This window comes from Colossoma macropomum, unplaced genomic scaffold, assembly GCF_904425465.1.
Source record: "Colossoma macropomum unplaced genomic scaffold, Colossoma_macropomum, whole genome shotgun sequence".
Lineage (NCBI taxonomy): Eukaryota > Metazoa > Chordata > Actinopteri > Characiformes > Serrasalmidae > Colossoma > Colossoma macropomum.
The window spans coordinates 818,106-845,964 of NW_023496042.1; the positions used below are offsets into that span (position 1 = coordinate 818,106).

At 37.3% G+C, this 27,859-nt stretch overlaps 1 protein-coding gene across 1 annotated transcript; it reads right to left on the reverse strand.

Moving 5' to 3' along the window:
• Positions 1 to 1,227: 1,227 nt before the first annotated feature.
• LOC118804335 (NACHT, LRR and PYD domains-containing protein 12-like) lies at positions 1,228 to 27,859 on the reverse strand. The gene is given in 10 exon segments (XM_036564821.1): positions 1,228 to 1,770; positions 2,287 to 2,333; positions 7,140 to 7,313; positions 15,278 to 15,451; positions 15,662 to 15,835; positions 19,487 to 20,784; positions 20,787 to 21,235; positions 23,469 to 23,495; positions 26,496 to 26,781; positions 27,721 to 27,859. Coding segments are annotated over 9 exon segments (3,159 nt in total). The 5' UTR covers positions 26,773 to 26,781; positions 27,721 to 27,859; the 3' UTR covers positions 1,228 to 1,231.

Genomic DNA, 27,859 nt, shown 5'->3' on the forward strand with positions numbered 1-27,859 from the left:
TGAAGAAGGTGTATTAGAGCAGAAAAACATCTATTAAACAACTAAATGAAAAAATTTAAATATTTATGATTTTAAATGTATGACTCACTACTTGCAAACTAACCTGCTAGCTGCCATTTAATCTGCTAGCCATGACCTAACCCACTAGCCACTACATAATGCACTTGATCTAACCTGCTAGCAGCAGCCTAACCTGTTAACAATTATCTGTCCTGCCAGCCATGGCCCAACATGCTAGCTATGACCTAACCCACTAGCTATGACCCACTAGCTACAAGTTAACAAGCTAAACCGGTAGCTGCAAACTAAACCGCTAGCCACAACTTAAACTGGTACTCATGACCTAACCCTATAGCTGCAACCTAATGGGCTAATCATGATTTAACATACTAGCCATAAGCTATCCTGTTAGCCATGACCCTACATGCTAGCTTTTGATCTAACCCAATAGCCATTGACCTAACTTGATAGTCATTACCTCACTCGCTAGACCCAAAATAACCCAATAGACATGACCTAATTCACCAGCCATAATCTAATCTGCTAGCCATGACATAACCCACCAGGCATGAGATAACCTGCGGTGAGCTAGTCATGACCTAGTTTAGTAGCCACAACTTAACCTGCTAGCCATGAACTAACCTGCTAGCCATGCCCTAACCTGCTAGCTGTGACATAACATGCTAGCCATGACTTAATTTGCTAGCCAAAAGCTAACCCAAAAGTTTTGTTTCACTTTCAGTTCTGGTGTGCATAGATCTACAAGTGTAAATAAAAGATGTGAGTTTATCAATACTTTATTAAAAGTACATAATAGTGTGAGTTTTATTAGTTCAGAGAATGAGAGAGACAGACAGAGTGAGAGATAGATAGAGGCAGAGAGAGAGAGACAGAGAGCATGAGTGAGAGAGACAGAGACAGACCGACTGAGACAAAGAGAAGGACAGAGAGCGAGAGAGAAACAGAAAGAGAAAGACAGTGAGAGAGAGACAAAGAGAGACAGAGAGTGACAGACAGCCAGACAGATGGGGTGAGAAAGATACAAAGAGAAAGATCCAGAGAGGGGGAGGGAGAGAAAAAGAGAGATATACAGAGAGAAAGAGAAAGCGAGAGAAACAGAGAGAAAAAGTGAGATAGAATTTGTTACAGTGTGTTCTGTGTGTTGTGATATTTATTAGCTCTAATTTGTACAGAACAGACATATACACAAACACACAGGAAAGAGGTTATTCTATCTCACATAGACACACACTGTGGAGCCATAATAATCAACCCCAAATCCTGCACAGAGTGGTTCAGTGAATGTGGAGCTGAAAGTATGTAGGTGTGTCAGTGTGTGTGTGTCAGAGGAGACGCTGTAGAAGGACAGAGTGCCAGCTGGATAGTCCACATACACTCCTACTCTGTTAGAACTGGAGGGAGGAGCAGAGAGATTAGTTGTGCTATTATTGTGACGGACAGAGTAACTTTTATCAGAGCAGATCAGAATCCAGGACTTTTCATTCCTTCCAAACCTACAGTCATCACTGAGTCCTTTCCTGCTGATTGTTTTATATGTTACCGCTATAAAAACCTCTCCACTCCACTCAGCCTCCCAGTAACAGCGTCCAGTCAGACTCTCTCTGCACAGAACCTGATTACAGTTATCAAATCTCTCTGGATGATCAGGATACGACTGTGCAGATTTCACATTGGTCACCTTTCTATTCCCTTCAGATAGAGAGAGCTCTGTGTGTGCTGTGCTTGGGTCGAGAGTGAACTCACAGGAATCTGCACACAAGAAGAGAGATTAGGGTGTGTGTGTGTGTGTGTGTGAAAGAGACTGTGTGTGTGAGAGAGTGAATGTATGTGTGTTAGTGTATGTGTGTGTGTGTGTGTGTGTGAGAGAGAGAGTGTGTGTGTGTGTGTGTGTGTGTGAAAGAGAGTGTGTGTATGTTTGTATGAGTGAGTGCACGTGTGTGTGTGCGTGTGTGTGTGAGTGCGTGTGTGTGTGTGTGCACGTGTGTGTGTGTGAATGTGTGTGTGCACGTGTGTGTGTTAGAGTGAATGTATGTGTTAGTGTATGTGTGTGTATGTGTGTGTGTGAGTGTGAGAGTGAATGTATGTGTTAGTGTATGTGTGTGTATGTGTGTGTGTGAGTGTGAGAGTGAATGTATGTGTTAGTGTATGTGTGTGTATGTGTGTGTGTGTGAGTGTGTGTGTGAGTGTGTGTATGCGCATGTGAGTGTGTGTGTGTGTGTGTGTGTGTGTGAGTGCGCGTGTGAGTGTATGTGTGAGTGTACTTACATTTCTTCAGTCCTGGTTTAATTCTGATCTCACCTCCATGTTCCAGTCTAAGCACACACATACACAACACACACACACACACACACACACACACACACATTAATACGTTCATTTAAACATTGTGTCTCTTTCTGTCTGTCAAATTCAAAGAGCTTCATTGTCATGAATTATGATGAACAAAAACTTAGTATGGGGAAAACATTAAAGAATAAAAGATATTATAAAAAAGCCAAACAAAGTAGTTATATATGTGTGTAATGTCATGTAAAACATGTATGCACACACACACACGTACACTGTTAAATAAATTATACAGTTATGATTATTTTAAGATTGTGTTTCATGCTTTTTTCTGTGTGTGTAACAGCTGTAAACATATTTATTTGGCACTAAACACACGCATATCTTCAGTTTCAATCATTTTCTCTTCAAATAATCTGTGGCAGTCACCCGACCCACGGGCACCGACAACAGCAGTGACAAGGCAGCAAGGCGGTGTCTGAGGTTTGTACGCCAACGTAGGCTATGAGTGACAGTGGGAGGAGGATGCAGCCACGAGAGAGAGCAGGAGAGCAATGACAGTCATGCGAGGTATGAAGGTGGCACACACATTTATTAAAGGTAAAATGTGAATTTTCGGTCTGCACAGCATGTTTAATAAACAGAAACTTAATTCTCACTAAACACATTTTGCACACCATGTCTATTTGTATGGAGCGTCTTAGAGTGGGCTCTTAAAATATGAATGGGGGTGTGGATGGGAGCAAATTAGAGATTTTCTCTGAGATTATTATGTTTAGGAGGATTAATATTAATTTTTAGCAAGAGAATCATTTAAATGGTGACAAATTGATTGGGGGATAATACACATGGTTAAGGGTAGGTGACTCTAGAATGTGTGGAGATAAATTGGATAGGTTTTATTTAAGCAAAGGCTTCAATAACAAGAGCAGGTATATTTCCTATAAAGTTTTCTGATCATCATATGGTCACTGTGGAAATAAGTTTAAGAACTACAACCCATGCACATTACTACTCACATTTTAATGTTAAATTATTATCGGGTAGGGTGGTAGGATGTAGGAGGTGCACATCAGAAATGCCAGATTCATTCAGCACATGTTGCCTCATCAGTACACTTGTAAAAAGCTGTAAAGAGACTTCAAGATGTCAAGTGCCCAGAAAAACAAATAGTCTGAAATAATGGGGTGGGGCTTCATTGAGAGCTGGCAGGAATAAATGAGAGGGATCCTATTTACAGGAACAGGTTAAAGGTGCTTAAATACGGGAAAGTAGTTTTAAGGACATTGATATTTCTCGTGCTTACTTTTTTTTCTGGAGAGACTGTACAGCAAAAGCAGATGGTCTTTTTAAGGCATACCAATAGGACCTTGATGTCTTATCCAGCTGACATGAGAAGGCTGGCAGTGCAGTACTATGCAGAACTTTTTGGTGCTAAGGACTGTGACTCTGACAGTGCTGCAGACAATCTTCAGGACCTTCCATGGTTGAGTCCAGGTCAGAGAAAGAAATTGGATGCTGACATTACTGGTAGGAACTCAACTGTCTGCTGAAGCAACTATCTGCTGGTCATTCCCCTGGGGTGAATGGACCACCAGCTGTATTTTCTCAAAGTTTTTTTTACAGTTTTGGGACAGGATTTTTATAAGGTGCTACTGGAATATTTACAATCTGGTTTACTCCCTATAAATCATTGCAGGGCATTTTTGTCCCTTCTCTCTAAGAAGGGAGATCTGGGTCTTTTAAAGAACTGGAGACCTGTTTCACTGCTGTGTTTAGACTGTAAAATACTATCAAAGTGTTGGCTAATATATTGAAATACTTGTACACTGTGATTTGTAAAGACCAAACAATTATGCATAAATTGTTCCTCTTGAGAGATGTGATTGACATGACTTTAATGAATAATAACAGATTAGACATTTTATCAATCATGTTACATGAATGATGTCACATTTTTGGTCACTGCTCAGGGAGATGATGATGTACTTAAGAGAAGTTTGGAGATTTATAAAAAGGCACCTTCTGCAAAGGTGAATGGGGTAAATATGAAAGATATTTTGATTGGTTACTGGCCAGACACAGAAGTTCCTTGATTTTCAGGAGGGCTGATAAGGGGAAGAGATAGCTCAAAGGTGTTAGGTGTATTTTAGGTAGTGCTTTATTTCAACAGAAAGACTGGGAAGGTATGTTGGATAAGGTATTAGCCTGGTTGTCTAAATGGAATTGGCTATTACCACAGTAGTTGTACAGGGGAAGTGCTGGTAGTGAATAACTTAGACTTCCTTCACATTGTGGCACAGGTTGAATGTTGAGCCTCCTGATGAACTAGTTGGAAGGTTACCGAAGAAAATTGTAAACTTTTGTGTGAATGGACAACAAGAGATGGCCTTTCCGATGGTTTATCAGCAAAAAGGGTGCCAGTAAATTTCTGCATATAACAGGGAAACTTGGAATATGAACTTTAGATGTTCTGAATAATATTGGCTGAAGTCAGTCTGTCTTGTCTCACTCCTTTTATTGATCACTTCTCCTGGTCTGCGGGATGGATTTTAAGTTGTCCAGAGATGACTGAATTTTGAGAGAGTTGATACTGGAAAAAATATATACTGTAGAACCCATAGATACAGATTAGACTGTTGTCCTCAGCTAGCTTGAGAGTATGCCTCTTGAGGAAGGAGTGCACAAAGCCAGGGCACTGCATGTATGTTGGTGATGTTAATAGGTGGAAGTCACCCATAGAACCCAGGGAGATGACCAGACTACAATCATGCAGGGTGGCCACTAGATTGCTGGAAGAGGTAAAGTCTGCCCTTCATGGTCGTTATAAACAGCTGGTGGCAAAAGGAGGTACACAGAGACAGAAAATAAGAGAGATTTTTGCTCCTGGACTAGAAGTCAAAATTGGCAATTTAAGAGGATCTAGAGGAGATCGTACTAGTGGGATTATTGTTCCATGTTCTGGAGCTGGGATATATTCAAGCTGTCTCAAAGAAGGATTTGTACTATAACTGTGTCAAAGTGGCACACCAGATCGATCTACATCAGAGATTGTCAAGTTGGCTGGAGTTGTTTGGACCAAACTTCCCCCTGAGAGACAGGGAGAGATCCCCCTATAAACCTCCTATAGAAGCATTTGGCAGATCTACAGTGGAGGATGATTCATGGGGCAATAGCTACAGAAAGACATGTGACTCATCTGAATCCATTAGTGTTGATTTTGTGGGCAGGAGAAATCTATTGATTGAGCATTTGTTTTGCACTATGATCAGTTAAGTGTTTTGTTTCTACTTTTTAAAGGTTGTTTTGAAGTATAGGACTGAAAACATGGAGTCTTTTAAATTGCAGGCAAAGCAAATTGTATAAATGGAAGACAAGGAAAAATAATGCCACAAGTGTAGGCTGGTGACGTTAAAATAGTTGATGGCAGGGTGAATAAGAGTATGAATATTGCAGGTTGGTAGATCAGGTAGAGGAGTTTATTGATAAGTAGGGGAAGGGGGAGGTACTGTGTTGTGTTGATGATGATTTTCAGTCTTCAAGTTTTAATTTTGTTTTAACTATAAATTTGGATATATCTACTGTCATAACAGTGTAATCATATGATGAAAGTTAAAATCTTTCTTTCCCACATCACACTGTCTCCCTCTCTCTCCCACATACACACAGTCTCTCTCTTTCTCTGTGTGTTTCTTTCTCCCACACTCTCTCTGTCTGTTTTTCTCTCTCTTGTCTTAATCATGAACTATTATTAATCAGAATCTTAATGATTTAATATTTATAAAAATATGAAAGAGCAGTATTTTAGAATTTAATAAGCAGGTTTTAAAAAGTTTTTATTAATTATATTATTTTAATCCTTATATTCACATTATTTTAGATAGAATTGAGGCAGAAAGAACTAGTCACTAATTAACAATTTATTGAAGCCTATATTACAATTATCATATTCATGTCAAATAAAGTTGTAATTAATACCTTATATAATTTTAATTTATGTTACTTTATCATTCACCAAAAAAACAAAAGTACACAAACAAAAATGTCATTAGCAAAACATCAGTATTAAAAATCATTAAGTAACAATTAAAGGGGACCTATTATGCTCATTTTCAATGCTCATAATTTTATTTTTGATCTTCAAAACTTTCTAGCTTGCTCGATCACCACTGCCGTCTCTCTTGGCCAGCTTTGAATGGTGTGTTTAAACAGCAGCCGACAAATCCTGCTCATTCTGCCTTCAAGCGAATAAAACGACATTGTCTGCCTCTGTGACTGGCTCATGAGAGTGTATAATGATAATGTTAACTCTTTAAATCCTTCAATCCAGATTAAGAATGAAAAATATTCTCCCAGACTGAAAAGGGCTCGTCCTGAGGAGTGGTGTGTCTCAGGAGTTAGCAACTTTAGAAGACACACAAGGGAAAGACGAACTGTCTGACTAGTCTGTGATTAGATAACCAGACAAATTATTCTGAATATTTCAGCTTCAACCAGCACTGAAGCAGCTAAAGAGAGCTATAGGTAAGGAAGAGAGAGGGTATGTGTATAGAGTACAGTTACTATACTACAATGCACAGTAACTATGCTACATTATATTGTGCAATTACTATACTGAAATTAAGGTAGGTTTTATATATTATAGTATACCGTTACTATCCTAACATACTGTACAGCCACCATTCTGTACTGTACAGTTACCATGCTATAATGTACATTTATTGTACTACAGTTTTCTGTACAATTACACTATTACTTCATCTCTAGGATTAATATGTTGGAGAGGTTTGTCAGAAATACAAACACATACCTCTAAATACAGTTGTTCATACCTGAGTATGTTGAGTGAGCAGCGTGGATCCTCCAGTCTAGCAGAGAGCAGCTTCGCTCCTGACTCTCCTGGGTGGTTGTAGGTCAGATCCAGTTCTTTCAGGTGTGAGGGGTTTTCACTCAGAGCAGAAGCCAAAGAAGAACAGCCTTCCTCTGTGATCATGCAACCAGATAATCTGCAGAGTAAAACAGACAGAGTGAAAAAGGTGAACTATTAAACAGAATTTAACAGAAACATACTAACAATTGACAATTCCACACAACTATTTAAAACATTCAAAAAAGATCTAAAAAAATTATCAATCTCATTCTTAGCTCTTTTGATGGTCTCAGTAAACAAGTATGATTAGAAATTTTTATTGGACAAAATCTGCATCTGCAGGTGGCAGGATGTCTGCAAAGGGAACTAACAGCTAAATTTATGAACCAGAGTGCTAAACACACCAGCTCAAAACCCCATCAATCCTACTTTGACCTCTAGATCTGGAGACCCTTCTCTCACATTTTAAGTGCGATGTTAATGTAACTCATTCCATCCTTTTTTAAACATCCTGAGGAAACCTTTTGGGCCTGTCCAGAAAAAAATTCTGGATACGTATAAATTTTGACTTTTGGAAAATTCCTTTTTCTCTCTCACACACACATACATCTCATCTTCCCCCACAAAGAGAAAGACATCTGGCTAAACAGATGACCAAGATGGCCTACCAGTCAGCCCTGGGTGAGGGGCTAATGGCTTTCACAAGTCCCTTAGCAGACACTTTAGAAATTTTTTTGCATCGTAAATTCCTTTAGGGTTTTGCTAGAGACTGAATTTTAAAACTCTGCTCCATTCTGTGTTCTCTGGCAAACTTAATACTAAACTTTCTACACTTAGTAGTTATTTTGATTCTTGAATTGTAAGCATATTTCATTAATCTAGGTTCTTGCGTTCCTCTACATACAAGTATATGTACTATATGTTGATAGGAAACCTTTACTAAATATAGCAATGCTATAGCATTGAGACACTATATGGACAAAAGTATTGGGACACACCTCTTAATCACTGGATTCAAGTGTTTCATTCAGTTTCATTGCCACAGGTGTATGCAATCAAGAATCTAGCCATGCAGTCTGCCTTTAAAAATATTTGTGAAATAATGGGTCTTTATAAAGAGCTCACTGAATCCAAGCGTGGTACTGTAATAAGATGCCATTGTTTGCAACAAGTCAGATTGTGGAACTTCTTCCCTCCTAGATATTCTACGATCAACTGTGACTGATATTTTTTTAAAAAGTAGAAGCATTTAGGAACCACAGTGACTCAGCCATGAAGTGGCAGACCATGTAAAGTTACAGAAAGGCGTTGCCGAGTGCTGAGGCACACAGCAGAACAACAACTGTGTGCCAGAATCTTCATGGTAAGGGTTTCCATGGCCGAGCAGCTGCATGCAAGCCTTACATCATCAAGTACAATGCCAAGTGTCGGTTGTAGTGGTGTAAAGCATGCTGCCACTGGACTCTATGGAAACATATTCTGTGGAGTGACAAATGATGCTTCTCTATACAGCAGTATGAATTCCAGGAGAACACTACCTGCCTGACTGCATTGTGCCAACTGTAAAGTTTGGTGGAGGAGGGATAATGCTAGGGGGTTGTTTTTCAGGTGTTGGCCTAGGCCCCTTAGTTCCAGTCAAGGGAAATCTTAATGCTTTAGCATACCAAAATATTTTGGACAATTGTATGATTCCAACTTTGTGGGAAATGTTTGGAGAAGGCTGTTTTCTGTTCCAGCATGACTGAGCCCCAGTGCACAAAGCAAGGTCTGTAAGGGCATGGTTGGGTGAGTTTAGTGTGGAAGAACTTGACTGGCCCTCAGAGAGCCCTGACCTCAACCCCATCGAACACCTTTGGGATGAACGGAGATCATGACCAAGGCCCTCTTGTCCAAATGCTCCTCTGGATGAATGGGCAAACATATTCACAGACACACTCCAAAATCATGTAGAGAGCCTTCCCAGAAGAGTGGAAGCTGTTGTAGTCACAAAGGGTGACCAACTCCATATTAACGCCTATGGATTTAGAATGAAATCATAAAAGCTCCTATGGGTGTATTGTGTAGGTGTCCCAATAATGTTGTCCACATAGTATATGTGTCATAGTATCAGTGAGTTGTTCAGTTATGGAAATAAACATAAAACACATCTCTACAGTTTAGATTTGGTCCAGAACGTTCATCTCATGTTTCTAGGTTTCAAGTGTCAACATTAAGCTTACTACATTGTTATTACATATTAAGTAAATTAAGAGTGGGCCCAAAGGGTTAAGTTTTTTGTTAAATTATTAATCATTTAAGAACTGTTGTCCAACATTGTCAAGCATATCTGTTTAACACTTCACTATAAACCAGATTTATAGGTGAAGGAGACACGGATAAATGCAATTACATAAGGAGGCTTTAAAGAATCTAGACTGTGTGTACAAAAGAAAAATAATTAAAAATACTGATAATTGACATTAACTCATAAATACACCCTTAACTCGCTAGTGACCCATAAAGTAATAGCCTAATTTTTTTCAAGAATCGCTTAAAAAAAAAGCTATTTCTATTTAATCTGGTCCTCTCTTAATAACACAATTTCTTAATCTGCTAGTTTATTTGATATGTAAAGAATATGATCGAACAAAGTGGAAAGAATTTATTGTGTTTCTGTAAAGCAACATTTAATTCATAGCACATGTTCAATAAATGTAAATGTTCAATAATGTTAATAAAGGAACAACTATATTTTATAAGCAGCTTATGCCAGTAATCAAAATAAACAAACAAATTAACAAAATGTTTTGTAAATTACATTGTATTGACTAGGGGTGGGAATCTTTAGGCACCTCATGATTCAGAGGCTGCGATGCGATTATAAAACGATTATCGATGCATCTCGATGCATCTTTTTTTCTATACAGGATTTCTATTTTCCTACTGTCTGAGGACTTGGGAACTTTTAAATTAAAGTATTTGTAATGATCCATAGTGAATTTACTTCCAAAATCTTTTATTAATAAGTCAAATGGAAGTGATGTGGCAAGTGAACTAGAAGGCTCTCATTCACTGCTGTTGTTTGGAGCACATGAGATGCTGCTGCCACTCATCTGCGACAAAATGTGCAGTTACGGTGAAATAAGATCCAGTGGTAATGAATGACCACGCAGCAGTTTACAGCTATACTACCTGGTTAATTCAGTGATTTTATAACTTCGGTTTTGGTTGTAGAGACGGGAGGCGGGGGGGTCGCTGTGCCACTAAAATATCTTTGAGACCGGGACGTGTGCAGCATAGCGTGAAAGCCCTGTTTCGCAACGACTGAGAACCGGCGTGCAGACTGCAGGTCACATAGCAACAATGCGTTATTCGCATTTATAAGCAGCGCAGTTAATTCCTGGCAAGTTAAATCTGCAACTAGAGACTGTCAAACACTAAACAGTTGTGAAGATGAGTTGCTTCTCTTTCGAATTTTCCCGTTCCACCTTAAATGGTGCCGCATTTACATTCGGCGCCTCAGGCAGAATTTAAGATGGAACGAGAAAATTCGAACAAGAAGCTGGAGAATGAGAAGCGACTTCAGCCTCGGAAAGCTGGAAACAATCAAACACTGAGAGACATTTTACGAGAAACTGATCTACTTCTGAAGTAAAGTTTTCTGGCGGAGATAGGAGGAAAGCGGCTATAGCTGAAGCTTAAAGCAGAGTAAAGTAAATCTGCATTTTTGTTTATATTGTTTCAGCCTCTACTAGGACATCATCACATACTGAGACATACTGGACACAAATGTTGTGGCTCCCAAAGTGGTTTGATTTTTGTTGAAAGGATAAAATGGCTCTTCTTAACATTTGGGTTGTGACTCCTGATCTAACCTGGCTTTTAACGCAGAGGTAGCTGGTTGGATTTCTCACTCATCTATGTGTGTTTTTGTTGAGTGTCCGGGCGCTGCACTTACCCACTTCCAAGTTCCGCCTTTTGCATTCTGTCAACATTACATTATAAATATTTAGGAAATCGATTTTTGTCGTTTGTGAATTGATTCAGAATCGTTTGTGTCCACATCTAAGAATCGTTTTTTTCCCGCACCCCTAGACAGACATTTGGTCCAGTATTAACACTGTTATAAAGTGTCATTCCCACATAATGAAACTTATAAGAAAGGCAGAGGTCAAGCTAAGAAAATCATATGAAAGTGAAGTTATAATAAAATATATATAAAAAAAAATAAATATTTGTTTCTCTCAAACTTCCTTGATAAATTACTTGAGTAAAAGTATAAGTTCCTTTTTTCTATGTCTGCAAATGTACTTGCTTTTAAATATGCTTAGATATCAAAAGTCAAAGTACTTTGTCATATTATTTTGATTAACAAGTTGTATTAAGGAGGCTCGTGTAACTGCAGTATGAGAGACTGAGTTGTTCATGTCTGCTGCAACACTAGTCAACTTTATTGAAATAGTACTTTTCTACTTTAACTAGAGCAGAAATATGTATGATGAATATACAGCATTCTTAACTAGGGCTTTTTCTTATACATTCTATTACTTAGGAATGATAACAATGCATTAAATGAATCAAATGTACATCACTCACATTTAAGGCCACTTATGTCAATACAATTTCATTTAAGACAAAAAGTAAAAAAACAAAACAAAACATGGCACTCTTCATTAAATAAAAGCTTTTATTATAACATGGCTATGGAAAAAAAAGTTTCAATGCATTTCAGCTTGTGCCTTCATCAGGGAGAGTCAAAATACAGCTCCACACAGGTGCTCTAAATACCTTCAGTTAATTAGTCACATGACTTTGAATGTCCAAATTTCACAGATATCAAACTTCTATACAATACAAAAATTCCAAAAATACAAAAAGTTAAAAAACATTCAGGTAAAAGCATTGGGATTGGAGGAAAGGTTGGAACAAAGGGGTTATAAAAATGGATTCTTTGTAATGCAAAAAACAAGCGCAAAACAGCTAACTTGCAACAAATTATAATGTAAAAAAACACCAGTCTTTACTTCTTTAAAGTATGTTGATCATATTCCATATACAAGTAGAAAGGAAATAGAGAACAGAAACTTAACAAAAGGGAGTCTTTTTGGATTTATGAATTGAAAGTGTTATTTTTATGTCTGGATTAAATGATGATCTGGATTTTAGCCACTTTCTATGGACATTTGATGAGACTGGCACCCTGTAGGGTCTAGTCTATTGTTAATGACCTTTGATCTTTTCATTTTTCTTGTGGCTTTTTGATATATAGTTTTATATATATATATAATATATATATATATATATATATATATATATATATATATATATATTATATATATATATATATAATATTTATACATTTTATATAAGTTTGATATCTGTACATTTCTTAGACATTAAAAGCCAGGTGACTAATTAACTGAAGGTGTTTAGAGCACCTATGTAGAGTTGTGTTGTGATTCTTCCTGATGAAAACACAAACCGAAAATTGTTGAGAGGAAATTTTTTGTCCATAACCATGTAGTATTAAAAGGTTTTATCTCATGAAGAGTGCCGTGGTTTTCTACTTTGTTGAGGAAAATTTTACCTACACAAGATTTTAATCCCTAAATGCATCAATCTTATCATCTAGAAGCCATTTTAAGGACCAAACTCTCTTTCCTCTCTGTTGGAAATGTTTTATTTTGATTTAGTTTCTAGTTTTCTGTTTTAAATTGTTATTCATTATTAAACAGTATTGAAAAGTATTAAACAGCTGAAGCCACCTCCATTCTGTCCTTGTGGTTTGAACAGTTCACAGACATGAACTCTGGACGTTTTACGACAGTAAGGTTTTCATGACAGGATCTAAGGCTCTGAAAAATCTGACTTCAGTTTTATGATGGTACCAGGGGTCCTGAAGGGGGGTTGAAGGCCAGGTATAAGAGTGGTGTGTCTGTTTCTTTTTAGATTGGTGTTACAATGAGTTGTAGGGCCTTTATACAAAAGGCCTGATTCGGTCAGTAAATCTGACACTTGCTAGTAGGGCTTTTCGTATGAGAGAACTGATTTGGTCAGTTAGACTGGCATTTGTTGTAGGATCTGCTTTTAACAGGTAGGTCTGATTCAGTCAGATGACATTCTCGTAGGGTCCTCCATGTTAAGGATCTGATTTGGTCATCTGATATTCGTGTGTCTGTTAGTCTTCGTAGGGTCAAGAAGACCCACTTCGTTAGTGTGTTAGTATGTGCTCCTTGTTTGCCCTCAGGGAGACTAGTTTTGTTTGTGCTCCTGAACTGTTTTCATTTGGTATATGTAGGGCATGTAGTGATATTTAGTTTTGTACTTGTTTAGTCTGCCTGTGAAATTTGAATTGAACTTTGAATTTTCTTGCTCCATTATCAAAGTTTGATTAGCCTAATTGAATTGAAATTTCATCTTTTAGAATTCAGATTGCTGTAAGTATTTAAGTATTAGTTTTAGAGTGCCCTGTGTAAATTTTAGAGTGACTGTGTAAATTCTTAAGTTTGACAAAGGCCTAGGAAGTGTGGTGATGACTGCCATGTTTTGTTATAAACATAACATGTTTACTCTTAAGGGTGGGGGTGTTACCTTTTATGTGCCTTGTGCTGGCATTTTGTGTTTTCCCTGTTGTGTGTCCCCTAATGTGCAGGCACATGATTGGCCAGATGGGGGTGCACAAAGGTATAAGAGGTCGCCAAGCCACCATCTTGAGAAACGTTCAGGGCTCTTTCTCCTTTGGCCCGACCTGGAAGAACACCTGTCCAGACCAGCCTGGCACTCTTCACTTCTGTCTGCTTTGCTTTGCTTTGCTTTGTGACTGTTTGATTATGCTTTGAGAGCTTGGGGAAAGTAGGGGACGGGTGTTGTTTTGGTTACCTTTTCTCCTGGTTAAGGTAGGGAGTTAGGGTAGTGAAATCATTAGTTGTTTTGTTTGTTATTTTGGCGAGTGCTCGTCCCTGAAGCCATCACCTCAACTTGTCTGAGCTTTGAAGAAAATAAACCTGTCATTTTCTGGTTTAAATGGCGTCCGGTGTCTGGTCTGGCAGCAGGTCTGAGGAGAGAGCCCGCTCTCTGTTACGGCCTGACCCTAGACCGGGTCGTAACAGAGACTAAGGCAGGTGTGCTAAGCACTCTCTTTTTAATAAAACCATCATTATTTCGGCAAACAACAGCCTCCTGAATCTCTTCCTTGGCAAGATCAAATATTTTCTATATCTCTAACAGTAAAGAAATTGAACTCTGAAATGCTCAGTTGCAATTAAATGCCTTTGAAATATTATATATATATATATATATATATATATATATATATATATATATATATATTACAGAAAAATATTACAAGAAATTGTTATGAATACACTGCACTGCCTTATAGCTAAGACATTGTTGTGCAATAGTTTTGAAATTGTGTGGGCCTAAAATATATTTTTTTAATTGATCCATTGTGAAGAGGTACATGCATAGCATTGTAAGGCAAAATACTTCCTAAAACCTTTTTTTTATGTATTTATCACTATTATATTGTATATACAAACAGTTGTATGCACAGGTTTAGCCCTGATCAAATTGCATGGGTTGTTTGTTGAGAATATGTTGTCTACAATGAATAACCTTGAACATTGATATTCATGATATTAATAAATAATAAAAATTATGTGTAGGTGTCCCAATACTTTTGTCCATATTGTGTAAGTGCAGAGTTCGGCAATTTGTAATGAAAAATGCATCAGCTAATTTTCAATGCTTAATGAATAAAGTCACTGCTAGACTGACCAATTTGGTCATATATATTAATGATGTAGTGGTACACAGTGGTTCCTGGCAGGAGCATGTACATCATCTCTGTTAGTTATGCAAATGACTAGAGAGTGCTCAGTTGGTGGTAAACCTACCCAAATGTGAGATCTGGAAATGTCAAGTAATGCACTTGGACCATCAGGTTATTAACGTTTCCTAGCTAGTTAATTATCCTGTGTTTTAGTTGGTAGGACTCAGATGGGAACCTTTGTGTTAGGTAGGAAGTGGATGGCCCTAACGATTGTTATTAATTTCTTGTTAAACAATGAATGTCAAGATTTATCATTCCATTTCAGTATTAACTAACAGAAAGCCTACCTTAGAATCTCCAGTTTACAATGTGAACTCTTCAATCCAGCAGAAAGGACCTCCACTCCTGAATCTTGCAGGTCATTGTTACTGATGTCCAGCTCTTTCAGAGGAGAGACTTCCAGTTTTAAAACTGATTCCAGATTTTCACAAGTCTTTTTTCCAAGATTACACAAGGTTAATCTGTAAAGCAAGGGTTAATGAAGTAGATTTTACAATACAAGCAAAAGGAGATTTAAGACATTGTTTCAAATGCCATGTTTGAATAACTCAGCATATTTACATTATTGGAATGGTTAGAGTGAGAAAGACAATATAATTCTGTAGCCCCAAGGGAAACAGTCTTAAGTAATGAACTTAATAACTTGAGTTTAAAGTTTAGAGAAAGCTAACCTGAGTATCTCCAGTTTACAGTGTAAACTTTTCAGTCCAGCACAGAGCAGCTCCACTCCTGAATCACAGAGGTTATTGTTACTGAGGTCAAGTTCTTTTAGAGAAGAGTTTTCCAGTTTTAGAACTGATTCCAGATCTTCACAAGTTTTTACCCCAAGATTACACGAAGCTAATCTACAAAGGGAGAATGAAGACACACATACTCAAAAGGAGCAAAAAAAAAATAATTCATGTGGCCCATCATAATGACATAGGTCAATATGGGCTGATAATCTATGCAGTACTGTGACGCTCTATGTCTGCGCTAAAATGTTAATAGACAACACTACATACTAAAGTTGGATGTTACCACAAACGCAGATAACAGCATTATTAAAGAGCAGAAACAAAACAGCTAGAATGAAAGTGCGTACAGTGACATTGTAAAGAACATGGTGCTTAGGACACACAAAATAATAATATACACTGAGTATGATGAAAGTGATGCACAGATGAGAAAGAGCTCTGTTAAAGTGATGCAAAAATCAAAAAGCCACACCTCAAACTGTTAGTTTTTAACAGCTTGCTAAATAAAGTTAAACAATATGTACATGTAATACTCTGTAAAAATTGTTTATTATATGGATTATTATGGAGCATTAATAAGCCTTTAGGCAACAAAAGAGTACTTATTATAAAATATACAATTGAATTTTTACAAATAAAATATTATACTAATTTTTTCTAGATATCTCCATGCCTGCAGTAAAAATGCCTGATATGTAAGTCAATTTTATGTCTCCTACATCCACAAGAGAGCACTCTGCATAAATATCAAATGTCCCCACAGTATAAACAGTGTTATAAACCAGTTGTCCCTCTTAGCTGGAATGCATTTACAAATACTCAATTTTGAGCAGAGATGGAAAGTATCAAAAGACATTTACTCTTGTTACTGCACTTGAATACATTTTCCCTGCAACTGTACTTTTTGAGTAGAATAATAATCATAGAACTGAACTTTTACTTCAGCTAATTTCTAATCCCAGTATTTTTACTTTGCTAATTTAATTTTAATAACATTTAAAAAAAAATGTGCATTTCAGCTTTGCAAGCCAGATAAAGCCTTACATTTGAAAGATTTAGCCCTGAAATCCAATCAAAACAAAGCAGCTCTCAGCTGCATAAACACATCAGCCCTGATGTGTCCAGAGATGTCAAGTGTAATGGAGAAAGAAATAGGAAAATATTACTTAACATCCACACATGCAGTATATGTAATATATATTTTTATGGGGCCTTTGACTCATGGGTGCCCTAGACAGCTACCTGCCTTTCTTTACTGCCCATTGGGAAGACAGTATGTTAGCACTGAGTTGCTGCCTATGTTTCTGATAATGGAATCACCCACAAGAGTGCTCTGTGCAGTGTTGGTGTCTGCTGAGACCCAATGCTTGTTAGGTCTTGTGTCTTTGCTAGTCCACTTTGAGTCCTTGTTCATAGTCATCTTCACTGATTTTGCTTCACTGTCATTACTGCTGGAAATACTGTTCCCTAGATTCATTAGCAGTTTTGGCTGCACTGTTGTTCTGGATTGGATTTAATATATTAATGGAAAAATGCTAAGTGGTGCAGTGCAGCCCTTCTGAAAGTCCCTGAGCATCAATACACATTGACATATGCTGACGGCAGATGTACGTTTATTAAAATTGACGATAAATAAAGGGTGACAAAGCTCTCCAGCTGCACCGCAACTGTTCTGCAGGCCCTCAGTGCAAGCTTTCCTAAATGAAGGGAAAGAGGGAAAGTGATATATAATAATATATATATATAATAATATATATATTTTGATATGGCTGATGTGCATCCATTAACAAAAATAAGGCAGGGCTTGGAATAAGTCAATTATATACTGATAAAAGGCAATTACAGAATCAACATAAGAAGCACATGCATGCCATGTATACACAGATACATTCTCTAACTGATAAACAGTGTCCAGTGCTTGTCAAAGCAGTTATCCTTCTTTCTTTAAATGCTTTAAATAGATCAGTAGTACAATTAGAAGGACGCATTGAGTTCTCTGTAGACGTGTTAGAAATTGCAGTCACTTCCTCTTTTAAATGACCTGGTGCTATATTACAAAAACATCTTCATTCTGAAATCTTATCTGTTCAGTCACCATCAGAACTTCAGTTCAGACAGTTATAACAGAACAACAGTTCTTAAATTCATGATCTTATCCTAAGTGTAGATAACAAACAAATATTACAGACATATTCTAACTTGACAAAATTTCCCAAATTCTGTCCTAACTTTAAGACAACCCCAGTGGTGTCCTAACTTCTTTTTGACCATTTCCATCATTTTTAGGCAGCTGTGACAGGCATCATAGTTCACTACTAGCATAATGATTTTACATTTATCTGCATTGGAAAGCTGTTGTTTCCCTTGTAAGTCCAACAGCATTTTAAAAATTCCAGACACTGCAGACACAACCTCCAATGTCCCCTCTTATTACTTTGAGCGCTAATGTTGATAAAAACTTGTCAAATAAACTATTACAATGATGGTGGTGAACAAACAGGAGAAAAAGTTGAATGTTTGGTTGATTATTAGGAGGAACAACGTTAGTGAGGTTGGCTAAAGCATTTGGGAAATGGAAACTGAAATGGAGGAGCAACAGCGTTCTGATAAACAGCAGGGGTAACATTTAAAATATAAGTAATCTCCAGTTCATTCATTTATTTTTGTTTTTACCTTTCTGTACACCGGTAATGGGACCTGTAACTTACATTTTTAACATTGTCTTAATTAAGTGTTTACATTTTGGCTGTGCGTGTATGGTCGGTTGCTTGGTAACAGGCATAACAGGTGATTGTTTACTGTGATTGAGTATATTAAGATTGCCTAACTGGAGATAAGATGCTATAAGATACAATTCAAAAATAAGACAAAACTTGCTTCTGTAAAACAAATTTGTGAAAAAAAGACAAAAAGTTAAGATCATACAAGATGTTCTTACTGATGTCCAGTCATGGACAATGACGAAATGTGTTTTTGTTCAACTGACTTCAGAGTGTCACAGAACGCTTCACTAAGTTTACGTATAGCAAGTCTGCAAAACAGTCTAAATCTAACACATCTTACAATACACTTAAAAGATAATGTTCTAATTGACTTAACAGCAAGATCGCAGTCAGCAGAGTAGAAGGAAAAAAGATACTGATAATTTATAAGAAAATTTACAAATTGTGTTTGTATTTGTAATTATTTGTTTCTTAATGTTATTACCTTTCAGCCATGAAGTGCACTGACATTTGATTTGCCAGATGGAAAAATACATTTTTTTTTTTTGATAACGGATTTACTCTGTACAAAAACTATGCTATTCTCAGTCTGTTAATTATTTGCACATTGCACAGACTAATTTAAATAGTACAGCATTACTAATGTAAGTAAATCATTTAAAGAATCTATAGAGTAGAGGTATGCTGTTCAATCAGGCAACGGTGTACAGCAATTCACTTTATTTTACAGTCCTTTTTATGTATTCTAGTATATGTATGTTATACTATTGTTAATAAAATGCGAAAGAGTAAAATACTGATGAATTCACATGTACAACAATGCACTTTATTTTACAGCCCTGTTACCACAGTATTAAAGTACATGCTAGTGTGTGTACCTAGTAGTAGTGTTGCATGTATGGTTATTGTCTACACTATAAACAATGCCATCTTGGTCTTTTTTCATATGTGAATTAAATTAATTCATTATATTAATATTTGATATTTGAACATCTTTTACGAATGTTTAAAATCCTGAAATGGAAATGATACTTACAGAGCTCGTCTTGTGTTTTTCACCACTGGCAGTAGTCTGTTCAGTCCTTCATCAGATGGCCTGTATTTCTTCAGCTCAAACTTCTCTTGAGTCTCCGCTGACATCAGCAACACAAACACCAGAGCTGACCACTGTGGAGATGAGAGTTCTTGTGTTAAAATATCTCCTGAGTTCAGGTGTTTCTGGATTTCAGTTGTCAGGGAGTTGTCTTTCAGTTCACTCAGGCAGTGGAGGAGATTCATTCTTCTGTCAGGTGATATTTCTTCATGTAGTTTCTTCTTGACATAGTCAGCTGTGTCACTAACACTCTCTGTTTCAATCTTCAGATTTGGCAGAAGTTCAGTTACGACATGCTGACCTGAAAGGCCGAGGAGGAAACGGAGGAAAATGTCCAGGTGTCCATTTTCACTCTGCAAAGCTCTTTCTACTGCACACTTGTGGAGATCTGTTATTCTCTTATTTCTCCATTTAAGTTTGTTCAGCAATGTCTTCTCTTCAAATGCATTCCTTTTCTCATTGCAATGTGAGTAATGCACATATAAAGCTGCAAGGCTTTCCTGAACACTCAGATGCACAAAGCTGAAAATTCCCTCGTGCTGATTGAAAATCTGTGTGCACACTCCTGAGAACACAGTGCCATCACTGACATCAATGCCACATTTCTTGATATCATCTTCATAGAAAATCAGAGTACCACTCTCAAGATTACAGAAGGCCAGTTTACCAAGCTTCAGAATGATGTGCTCAGCATCAACAGTTTTGGTTTTCTCACTGTATTTATTTTTCATTAGGTTTATCTGCTGTAGTAGGAAGCTTATGTAGATTCCTGTCAGAGTTGTGGGGATTTCCCTATTGCTTTCTTGAGCCATCAGTGGCTGAAGGACAGTGGCGGAGATCCAGCAGAACACTGGGATTTGACACATGATGTGGAGACTCCTTGATTTCTTTATGTGTGAAACAATTTTCATTGCTATGTCCTCATTACAGTACTTGCTGAAGTATGCCTCCTTTTGTTCATCACTGAATCCTCGTACTTCTGTCACCAGATTGATGTAGCCCCGGGGAATCAGATGGGCGGCTGCTGGTCGGCAAGTTATCCAAATGAGAGCAAACGGAAGCAGATTTCTGTTGATAAGATTGGTGAACAATGATCCCACTGAGGTCTTCTCATGGATATCTTTTACTTCCTCTCCATCTTCAAAGTAAAGAGGAAAACAGCACTCTTCCAGTCCATCAAAGATAAACAAAATTTTACCATCCTCCTCTGGAAGAGACCTCAGTTCAGTTTTTGAAGAAAAAAACAGTGATTCAGAAGTTCAATCAAACTGAACTCTTTATCTTTCTTCAGATTCAGTTCACGGAAGGGAAGAGGAAAAATGTAGCTTATGTCCTGGTTCTCGTCCCCCTTTGCCCAGTCGAGTATAAATTTGTTGACTGACACAGTTTTGCCCACTCCAGCAATTCCCATTGTCAACACTTTTCTGTTCCGTCTACTGGTACCAGGCTGGACCTTGAAAAGGTCACTGCATTTAACACAAATTTCCTCACCAGCAGGTCTGTTGGAAGACATTTCCATTTGCATCACTTCATGCTCATGAACGACTCCTCCACTTTGATTCTGCACTATAATGAGATCAGTGTAGATATCCTCCAAGAACCTCTCATAGCAGGTTTTTGAATTCCCAATTAGTATACTTTCATATCGCTGCCTGAGGGTGGACTTCAGCTGGACGCAGTGCTGTTGATCTTCTGTGAGAGAAATAAGAAACAAGGTATTTCTTATGAGGTAAATCAATTTATCAAGGGTCAGAGTTACTGCAATTAGCCTATCGTAGTGTTTGTCATCATTACAAAGAAGAACAAGAAACAAGATAACTGTATTTTCTTATATTTTCACTTTGTTTATGACTGTATCATGAGTCTAATGGCACAAATTAGCAAGAAGAATTAATACTTATTTCTTAAAGTATAAGCCAGACCCCATGCCACTGTTGGATGCTCCAACTCACTTGTCACTTGTTCTCAAATATGTAGGATTTATGGGCAGATAAATACACGAAAAAAAGACGACTTCTTTTTGTAACACAACATTAAAAAAGGTCTAGAGTGAGGTCAGAGTAACTATCTTAAGCACCTACATAGTGTAAAATATTGGTTTTTTTATGAAATTATCTTATGTTTATTTGTAGTGAGAACACTAACTGAGTTTTCAATCTCTGCTGTTTCCTGTGGATATATTTTGAATTTGAAGCTCAAAATATGATATGATCTACCTGTAAGACCTATAAAAGTGAGACCTGATAACAGACAGAACAGAGTATATTTTCTACTCATTTTCAAATCTAAAAACAATAAAAAAGCAAGTTTGTGTTAAAGAAAGTTGCAGGATCATCATCAATGCTTTGTGAAATCGGTTTGTTTATTAAGATAGCTTAAATAAGTTATACAGAAATGTCAAAGCAACAATCTACTTTCACTTTTTTCATGACTCATTTATTGTTTCATTGAATGTATCTTTCTGGTTATCCTCATGATTTTGCCTGAAATACTCTATATCTATTTCATAGTAGCATTGTTTATCTTCACAAGAATATAGTGACCCTGAAGCTTTGTCAGATATCCTATTGTGCACTGACACAGTGACATTAGCAAACAGCCAGTAAATAGATTAGTAAAGTACATAAGCACATTATCCTATGGATTAGAATAGTACAGACAGTACAGTACAAGTGCTGTTTATTTTCCTCGACCCTCAAACCTGCAAATTCAGTGAGTTCATCACACATGATCCAGACCAGGATCAGGTGTTTTAAGGCCAGAAACAGTTGAGAACATGCTGAGCGACGGTGCTGAAGTCCACAAAAACAGGGTTAAAGAACAATAGCAAAGCTTGTCTTGTTAACCTTTTAGCGTATGCTGCTAAGCTAGTTAGTGCTAGCATCTACAAACCTGTAAGGTGGTACAGCATCATTCAATAGCTGAGTTCATCTAAAATACTTATATTTTCAAAATGTTTGTTTTACACAGGGGCAAAATACACACTTTAGTGTTACATTAACAAATATTGCTCATATTACTGGACATGCAAGCGCAATCCTATCTGCTAATTCTGCGCTCAATACTATCTGTTCCACCATGTTCTGTGCAGATGACGTTTCTCTCAGTAGGCTTGGCTATGGCTCAGAAGACCTGTCACTTCAAATCAGTTGACCAATAGAGAGTGCAGGTGAATGCCTTCTTGTAAGACCCAACACCTATGAAAATGTGTCAAAAGCAAAAGAGCGATAACGGAAGCAAATGCATGTATCAGCAAATTTGGCAAAGAGAGAAAAATGAAAAATAAATTTAGATCAGAATAAATGAAAACAAGCAATCCATGAGGTTTTAATTGATGTCTGGTGCATCTGGCATTCCTATCTAAGTGAACGACTCTTGAAAGAATATGAAGAAGCATAACTGATATAGTAGTGCGAAAAATTCTCCCTGAATTCTGCATCTTGATTATAGTCTTACTAGTTTATTTCCTATGGTTGGCTGACTAGTTCACATACATTTTAAGGCCTGGATGATTCCTGGAACACGATAAAGCTTATAATTGTCAGATAAAATATATTTTTAACAAAAACAGTAAATAAAAGTGCAGAGCAACTGAGGGTCGGGAGAAAGGTACAACACAGAAAAGAAATGAAAGGAGCTAAGAGCTGGGAAAATGCACTAGACAAGGAATGAGAGGCATGGTTAGCACATCAGCAAACTAACCTGAGCAAAGTTCTTTGTTTGTTCTGTTTATTTTTCCCACTGATGGCGAAGTCCGCCCAAAGGGCCAACCTGATTCTCACACCCCATTTTTACAACCACAAACACAGAGAATGAGAGCATATTTTAGGACATAAAATATGCAGGCCATGGTGTTTCAGCTAAAACTGTACACTAACTGAGTCTCTAGTCTGAGCTGCAGTGGAGGAGGCTGTGGTACTCTTACCAGTTTCTTCTTCTGTTCCGTCTCCACCTGAAAATGAACAGCATAAGTAGAAAAAGAGAAAAAAAATCAGTTTTAGTCATTATTATTTAGCTGGGTCAGTAGAAACTTTGGCCCAATCCCATTTCACCCCTTGCCCCTACCACTTAGCCCTTAGCCCTCTGGTTTGCATGTTCACATCTAGGGTTAGGGTGTCCCAATTTTTGTTGAGATAGAGGGGTAGTGTGAAGTGTTAGGGCTACATGGCCCTCCAAATGGAGATTTTTCAGAGGCACACTCCAAACAGAGTGTTATCAGAAAAAAAGAAAAATCCAGCAAGATGGCTGAACAAGAGACCAAAGAAACCCACAAATGTATTTTCTCAGTTAAAAATTACAATGACTTATAATAATCATATTATCTTAGTTTAATGTGTTTCAATGTATTATGGTCATTTTCTTCAAAACAAGCATAAAAAAAATCGCTAATAGCATGCTAATGTTTTGGTAGCTAGCTAGGTAACTTTCCCATTCCGCCTTAAATAGTCCAGCAGTTCTGACGCCTGAAGTGCCAGAATGTAACTGCTGCACCATTTAAGGCAGAATGGGAAAATTCTAACCAGAAGCTGGCGAGTAGCTGACTTCAGCTTCGTATCATCAAAGAATTAGTAGTGGTCTTATACCCCCTCTTTGAAAGCATGTGATGCCCTAAATGTAACTAAGCAGCAGCAGCAAGGTCGCAGAACTTTTCCCTTCTCTGTTATCGCTGAAGACGTGCTGGGGCGCCTACAGAGCAGCGCTAGTAGCTGTTTTTTTTCTTTTTATTTAGGGTTGTCCCATTTCGTAGGGCAAGATTTCAACCAATACCCCTTGGAACTGAGTTACAAGTTAGGGTGACACTTGAAAACAAAGGGGTAGGGGTAAAAAAGAACAAATGGGAATTGGGCCTTTGTTGTAAATACCCTTTTACTCCTGTCAGCTCCTTGTGCTGAACAGAGAAAACAGTCATGTGTAGTGCATGGAGGATTGTGCAGAAATCGGCAGATTTGTTTCAGTCATTTTAGTTGATCTGTGTTGCGATTTTATGATGTACATGAAGTATACAGGGTGCATTTAGCTACTTTTCCCAATAAAAAGATCTTGGCATTAGAGGAGTAAACCATATTTGTTCTATTGTAATGTCTGACTTTTTAATGAATAGTGTTCAACTATACAGAAAGAATCTATTTTATATTGTATTGTGTCAATTATGAATAGCATCACTCTTCTACAGCAGCGCTGGGGCTATTTTCCCTGTAGTCATTTCCATAACCTTTACTAACATAAAGCATGGGACATCAGCATCTAATTATGGCCTAGTCATTTAGAGTAAGGATGGGTCGAGGCTTGCCACTTTGCTAAAAAAAAGCTTCAGCACAAAATACAACTATGTAAAAAATATTCCTCAGTAAGCAATTAGGATGATTTTAGGTATTTCTCTACGGTGCATGATAGCATAAAAAAAAATCATGGAATCCAGAGACACATCTGTGTGTAAAGGACAAGATCAAAAACCATGGAATGCCTGTGACCGTTGACCCCTCAGACAGCACTACATTGCAAACCAGTATGTTTCTGTGATGGATATCACTGCATGGGCTAAATAACTTTGACAAATCCCTATTAATAAACACCGTCCACTGCTGAATTAACAAATGCAAGTTATGGCTATACAACACAGAGTGGAAGCAATTTATCCAAAAATTCTGCTGTTCTAGCTTATAATGGCTGAATATCATTGAGCTTGGAGGTTTTATGGAGAAAAACAGTACAAAGATAAGAGTTCATCTCGAGTGGACTCAAGTTAATCTGAAATTATATCCAAATCCAACAATAATGTATTGTTGTCTGATTAGTCAACCTTTCCGATTTATAGAAATACTGGACGTCATGTTCACTGGACCAAATAAGAAGAGGAACAACCAGATTGTTACCAGCATAAAGATTAAAATCCATTGTCTGTCATGCTACCAAGGGTGTTTTAATTGGTAGATGCAGATGTGTGAAAGCGACGTAAACACTGAACACATTGTGGATCAACATATGCTGCTTTCTTGTCTTTTTCAGGGATGTCCATGCTTAGTTTAAAGCCACATTCTGCATGTGTTACAACAACAGTGCAGCTGCTAGACAGACTTGCCTGCAGTACAGACCTGTCTCAAGGTGTGTCACATTACTCATCACATACTTGTGTCACATTATTAATCTCAAAATACATCAAAGAAGGCCCCATGTGGTTGTGCAGCTAAAGAATTGTATAACACAAGAATTGCAAAAATTCTGCTTTCAAAACTGGATCAGTTTGTGTCTTCAGTCCCTGAATGATTATTAAGTGCTGTTAAAAGAAAAGGTGATGTAACACTGTAGTAAATATGCTCCTGTCCCAACTTCTGAACATTTACAAAAAGTGAAGATCTTAAGGTAGAACAGAAAATATTGTGTTTTTATAGTTTTCAATTTAATACAAGTCAATCACAATTTAATTTTCTTTTTAAAATTCTAATTTAATTTTTACCCCTGCTTAATTCCCTGATGTGAAAATTCATCAATAGCTATCAGTAGCCACCATTTTTGAAATGCCAAAAAATTACCGTCAGTGTCAAAGTCCAAAGTGTAACCAAAATAATGGGAAAATGCCTTGGACAACTAAATATTCTGCTATTTAGGATGCAAGAATTCTGTGTTCGGTCCATACTTTCATAAGTTACCTGTTAACTGTTTTTATTCCTTCTCAACTCAATTTTATCCTGTTTAAAATATTTTTCTTTTTGTTCATTGTTTGTTCATTTTGGGGCATATAGAGACCCCTCTCATCCTAGACATCACATGTTCCACCCGCCTCCCTCTGACAAATGAGTTGCTAAATCCAGCACAACTAAACATGCTTTCCCCACAGAGGTGTAATACTCATTAACCGCAGTGGGCATGTTGTATATTAAACTGAATCTCACCAACCCTGTTTACTGTGGTCCATAACTATATTTTTTACTCTATACCATTACTAGTTCATTACCGTCTTCGGGTTTAGTCCATAGACTTCTTATCTCCTCAGCCAGTTGGTTCTGGTTCCTCTTTTTCAGGATAGCCAGTGTGACCTCTATGGCTCCACTGTGTCCAAATTTCTGCAACAACTTTTCCACAGTGTCAGGTCTGTCTGCCTTCTCCAGAAGAGCCTTTTGGATGAGGGAGATTCCTTCCACACCGTTAATCAGATGCCACTTGAATCCTTCCAAGTCATCTTGCCTCAAGTTTTCAAGAGTGTACAGCAACACTTCTGGAATGTTTGCCATCTTGTATAGCTGGAAAGGAAGACAGACAATAGACTGAAGTATAATAGAGGGTTCTGGTCACTAAAGAGAAAAATCTAGACAGGGTACTACAGGAGAACTGTTTTTGCTGGAATGTTTCCTTCAGCAGAAGTCTCTACAAAAACAGACCATTTGTTGCTTAAAGGAATTTGCTTTAAAAATTACTCACTGTATATGTTGTGTGAGCCAGTTCACGTTGTTTATTATTTGGGCCAAAACAATAGAAAAAATAAGTGACTGATACCAATTTAAGAGGTTACAAATTCAGATAACTGATATTTTTAAATTGTATATTCCAGCTGTTCAAAGTAAACACTTTTCATCAGATTGTTCATCAATTCTTTTCACTCAAAATGTTTTCCTGTGTTACAACATGCTTATTTAAAGTTATTTTAACACCAATCATATGTCGCACAACTGTTTCATATGTGGCACAAGCTTTCAAGCTATCAGTGTGAGATTGCAAGTTTAAATCAAAGCAGTACTAGAAACATTATTTTTCAGCACAAAAATGTGTGGTATTTGTCAGTGAATCCAGTAAAACCACAGGTTTTTGTTGGATTCATCCAATAAAGTTAGCCAATTTATCATTTGTGTTTTATTTATTGGAAAGCATCTAGTATTGGAGTAGTAGAGGCAAAATCCTCCTAAATAAAGCAAAGAAAATAGTGTTAAAATGTTCAACAGATAACATTTCACCAACTCATGTATCACATATTGTACAATTTATATTAGTACTTTAATAAGCAGTATTTTGTAGGCTTACAGGACGTTACACATTCTAAAGTAAAGTATCTGTCAGTACACACACACACACACACACACACACAGCCTGTCTCAAACTAAAAAAAAAAAAACAATAATTCACCAATAAGAGGAAAATGCACAACTTCAATAAAAATATTCATCAAAACCTGAGAGTAATTTTACCTTTTTCTGGGTTTAGTCTATAAGTCTTCAGTTTAAAATTCTAAATCTTCATCAGGTTGAGCAGTGTGAGTTTACAGATCTACAGAAGAGAACAGAACTTTTTCATAGAATCCCCATTTCACCACGGATCACATTAGAC